Raw genomic sequence first — 5,000 nt, forward strand, 5'->3', positions numbered from 1 at the left:
CTGGTCACTGACGTCATCTGCCGCTGCTGCTGCCGCCCCTGCTGCTGCTGCTGCTGCTGCTTCAGGCGAGGCTCGCTCTCTAAATATAAACAGTATTATAGTTTTCATTACTTTTTTTGTAATTATAATACATTCATAACAAATATTACTTGCACATGAGAGCTGGGAACACACACCATGATATTTATAAATAGAGCTGAGTAGACAATTACACATTTATGAAATATAATTATGAAATCATTGCGTCTGTGTTGGCAGACCGTGTTGTTACTTGCTTCATTGCTACTTTGTACTTATCAAACTGCCACAACAGTGTACAGTGAGGGCGTCAGTGCGTGGGGTGAGCCTGTTGTGTAGTGATGCCCAAGCACCTCAACACAGCAACACAGAAACACAGCACACCACAGCATGCGGCGGCGTCACCTCACAGCCGTCACTCCATCTTGCCTCCCGCTGTGTGGCGTGGTGCGGGGGGCTGGAGTAGGGGGCATGGCGCTGTGAGGTGTGTTCCTGGCTCACGCAGGGCTTCCTGGGGACGGCTGGCGAGCTTCCATCCCTGAGAAGTTGTTGGCGCCGTTGAGGGGCGCGGCGCCGCCAGGCAGGTGGTGGCGGCAGGCTGAGTCTGGCCGTGTGAGAGACTGGTCTTGGTTGGCCGTGGTGATGATGGCGGTGATGACGGCGGCGGTGGAGGGCAGCATGGTGGTGGTGGTGGTGTTGCCGGAGTGCAACTTGAGGCTGGCGGGGCGCCCCGTGTCCCGGCAGGCCAGCAGGTTGCACAGCGTCTTGTGGAACTCTGGGCTGATGAGGAAGTAGAGCACAAAGTTGGAGACGTTGCCTAGCATCTGCAGCAGGTTGGAGACAGCAGCGAAGATGAGCAGGCTGGCTGACATGTCCTTGCCGCAGAAGCGCTGTGTGTGCAGGAAGCCCAGGTAGTACACAGTGACGGGCGTGTTGAAGATGTAGAACAGCGTGGTCACCCAGAACAGCAGCAGCACCAGGCGTCGCTCCCGCTCCCGTCTGGCGGCAGGCACGCCGCTGCCGAACCCCTCGCGGATGTTTCTAAGGTGCTTGAGGCGCAGCGTGATGCGCACGTTGCAAAAAGTGATGAGGATGGCGGGCACCAGGCGGGAGAATATTTCCCTGAGCCAGGCATAGGCGCGGTACCACGTGTACTCCTGCATGGAGTAGCCGTCCCGCGGCATCCATCGCCCCTCACCCGCCGCCTCCACGCGCCCCACGACCATGGTGGGCAGGTACAGCAGCAACACGAACACCGCGCTGCTCACCACGCCGCCCCGGAACACGGCGTCCGTCTGGCTGCGCGGGTACAGGTCGTGGCGACACACCGCCAGGAATCTCTCCAGGGCGAACATCCCCATCAGGTAGAAGCTGAGGATCTGCGAGGCGATGCTCAACGACCAGCCGAAGTGCGCGTAGTAGCGCGCCACCTCCGCGGACCGCAGCGGTGCCACGCCGCCCCGCGCCAGGCAAACCGGCACCGTCAGCACGCACAGCGACAGGTCCACGCACGCCAGGGCACGGAGCCACCTACCGACATGTGCCTTAATTAACACACACACACACACACACACACACTGAAGTACACCTCTCGAAACATTATTACCCTAACATTTGACTTCGAGTGTGTGTGTGTGTGTGTGTGTGTGTGTGTGTGTGTGTGTGTGTGTGTGTGTGTATGTGTCGGTCGCATGCTGGTCACCCAGCCAGTCTTCCCCATTACGGAGCGAGCTCAGAGCTCATAGACCGATCTTCGGGTAGGACTGAGATCACATACACAACACACACCGGGAAAGCGAGGCCACAACCCCTCGAGTTACATCCCGTACCTATTAACTACTAGGTGAACAGGGGCCACACAATAAGAGGCTTGCCCATTTGCCTCGCCGCTTACCGGGACTCGAACCCGGCCCTCTCGATTGTGAGTCGAGCGTGCTAACCACTACACTACGCGGTGTGTGTGTGAATTGAATTGAATTGAATTGAATTTATTTATATGCTCAGACTTTACAATTAAAGTATGGAGCACAGCTCCGTTGTAAAAAAATGCATCCACAATAATAATGTGTGTGTGTGTGTGTGTGTGTGTGTGTGTGTGTGTGTGTGTGTGTGTGTGTGTGTGTGTGTGTGTGTGTGTGTGTGTGTGTGTGTGTGTGTGTGTGTGTGTGTGTGTGTGAGTGTAAAACTGAGAGAGGTGTATACAAGCACATTCCACATCACGATCATATTACCCTGCCTATATCAACAATGCCTTACCAAAACCACCACCACCACCACCACCACCACCAGGAGGCGCTACCCACCTGTAGGTCCGTCCCCTCATGAGTGGCCTGGTGAGGACAATGAGGTTGAGGGTGTTGGTGAGGATGCCCGTCACCACCAGCGCTGGGAACACGTAGTGGAAGATGGCGGTGTACAGTTCCTCCACATCCTCCTTCTCGTTTCCGTGACATTCATCCTCCGTCATGGTCTCTCTCTTTCTCTCTCTTTCTTTCACTCTCTCTTTCTCTCTCTCTCCTCTCTCCTCTCCTCTCGCCCGCTGTGGACCAAGTTGTGTTTTCAGGAGGAAGTTAAAAGCTGGTCAATCAAGTCTCTCTCTCTCTCTCTCTCTCTCTCTCTCTCTCTCTCTCTCTCTCTCTCTCTCTCTCTCTCTTTGAATACGTGTAATTATCTTTCCGTTCATCCGTTTTTGTCAACTGTCTATATATCTATCTATCTATCTTGTCTTTCATCTATCTGTCTATCTCTTCATCTATCTATCTATCTATTTATCTTCCTGTATGCATATCTTTTTTGTTAACTGTCTATCCATCTATCTATCTCGTCTTTTATCTATCTGTCTATCTATCTATCTATCTATCTATCTATCTATCTACCTTTCTGTCTTCATGTCTTTTTGCTAACTGTTTATCTATCTATCAGTCTCCATCCTTGCATGTGCCCGGCCATCTTCCCTGCTGTGCCGCACTCTTTTGTCAATAAACTGCCATTCATCAATACAATCTTCCCTTCACGATCACCAAGAACAACAAACACTGGGCTGTGGCTTTCGAATCGTTTCCCTGATACCCAATTCGTCTCCATCTCCTCCCGTGGACTCAATGCAATCCCTCCCTGCCTTCGTTTGTATTCAGGAACGCCTTCTCCTCTCACTGCGACCGTTTTCCAAGGCCACAGAGACAACTAGCTGGGTTTTCAAGACAGTTTCTCCTTTAAAAAAAACTAAAAAATCTTGCCAATCATCAGAACCATGAAAATATCCTTAAAAACACGAGTATCTTCATCTGGAACTTTTGGAGAGCAATGATGGGAGAGAGCAAAGCGTTCCAGAATACAGGACTCCCAACACAGCTCTTTGCTTCACACGAGTGGCTTTGTCATGTAAACTATAATGTGATGGAAAACAATGATGATATAGTTCTCTCTCTCTCTCTCTCTCTCTCTCTCTCTCTCTCTCTCTCTCTCTCTCTCTCTCTCTCTGAAGTCTGAATGCAGTTTGTGGTTTGAAAATATATACAGAAAACAGCAAATCACTCATAAATACACGAATAAGCAACAATTGACGAGCAAAATCATTCACTCGCCCACTCACTCACTCGCTCATTTCTTTTTTATCTTTTTTAATCCTCTCTTTCTTTTCTTCCTCGTAATCCGGCAAATGAGCGAGCCAGTAGTTGTATGCAGGCCTCGTGGAGCAACACAGCACACCACAGCACAGCACAGCACAGCACAGCACACGCTCTAATCACTATGTATGTTAGACTGAGGCGCTGGAAGTGTGAATGTGTGCGGATGGTGAAGTGATAATGAGGTTTGGTGTGCTCAACTCCTTCAGTACCGTGACGCGTTTCCAGATTCATTCTGGTGACTACTTGGTGATTTTAAACAGCTTCGGAAACTCATGTGGGGGATTAGAATAGTGGAGACTGTGGCCATTAATCTTCTGACTTCCATAGACCCTTCCTAATGTCAATAAAATGGTCTAATCGTACACAAATCTCAAGGTAAAAGTGTCCCAGTGCTGAAGGGATAAATTCCTTCATTACAGGGGCACATTTTTACTTTGATTTTTGTGTACGATTGGACCATTTTATTGACATTAGGAAGGGTCTACGGAGGTCAGAAGATTAATGGCCACAGTCTTCACTATTCTGAAGCTGTACAGTGTATAAAATCACCAAATAGTAAGCAGAGTAAATATAGAAACGTCATATTGATTTTTTACCTTGAGTTTTGAAAATGATTAGACGATTTTATTGATATCAGGAAGGGTCTATGGAGGTCAGAAGATTAATGGCCACAGTCTCCACTATTTCAATCCCTCACATGAGTTCTGAAGGTGTATAAAATCACGAAATAGTAACCAGAATGAATATGGAAACTCGTTACGATACTGAAAGGGTTAACTGCATGAAAACAACAAGAACAACTATTGATACTATTGTTGTTACTGAGAAAAGCTTTTTATCATCATCATTACAGCTGAAAATTACTGCTACTGATGTTGAAAAGTCGCTATGAACTACCAAAGATGAGTAAATAAAGTAATCTCCTCTTTCCTCGGGTTGGCGTGGAGAAACCTTCGTGTTTACTATCTATTTATCACACTGTATGATTGCACAGCCCACATAAACAGTCCTACTATGGCTTGTTTGTCCTTCTTTGATGTTCCTTTGTGTATCTCTTATTGCTCTTCCTCCTCCTCCTCCTCCTTCTCCTCCTCCTCCTCCTCCTCCACACTTCTCTCCCTCGCATCCACTCAACACTCTTGTGAAGTTTACAATATGCAATGCGAGAGAGAGAAAAAAGAGAAGAGAGAGAGAGAGAGAGAGAGAGAGAGAGAGAGAGAGAGAGAGAGAGAGAGAGAGAGAGAGAGAGAGAGAGAGAGAGAGAGAGAGAGAGAGAGAGAGAGAGGAAAAATTGCAAGGCTAGAGAGAAAAGAATAACAAAGTGAAGGAAAAATTCATGAGAGAAAATTAAAG

At 48.4% G+C, this 5,000-nt stretch overlaps 1 protein-coding gene across 3 annotated transcripts in view; it reads right to left on the reverse strand.

Moving 5' to 3' along the window:
* Positions 1-5,000, reverse strand: part of LOC123510732 — a 25,433-nt gene that overhangs the window by 17,897 nt on the left and 2,536 nt on the right. For all 3 annotated transcript variants that reach the window (XR_006676581.1, XM_045266073.1, XM_045266074.1), the window contains exons 2-3: positions 2,322-2,557; positions 1-1,548 (exon numbers count right to left, since the gene is read on the reverse strand). The exon at positions 1-1,548 is cut by the window's left edge. Coding sequence is in view for 2 of the 3 variants with exons in the window: in XM_045266073.1 (XP_045122008.1) it covers positions 516-1,548; positions 2,322-2,485 (1,197 nt within the window). In the remaining variant the exon portion in view is untranslated. The remainder of the gene's footprint in view (positions 1,549-2,321; positions 2,558-5,000) is intronic.

This window comes from Portunus trituberculatus, chromosome 30 (assembly GCF_017591435.1).
Source record: "Portunus trituberculatus isolate SZX2019 chromosome 30, ASM1759143v1, whole genome shotgun sequence".
NCBI lineage: Eukaryota > Metazoa > Arthropoda > Malacostraca > Decapoda > Portunidae > Portunus > Portunus trituberculatus.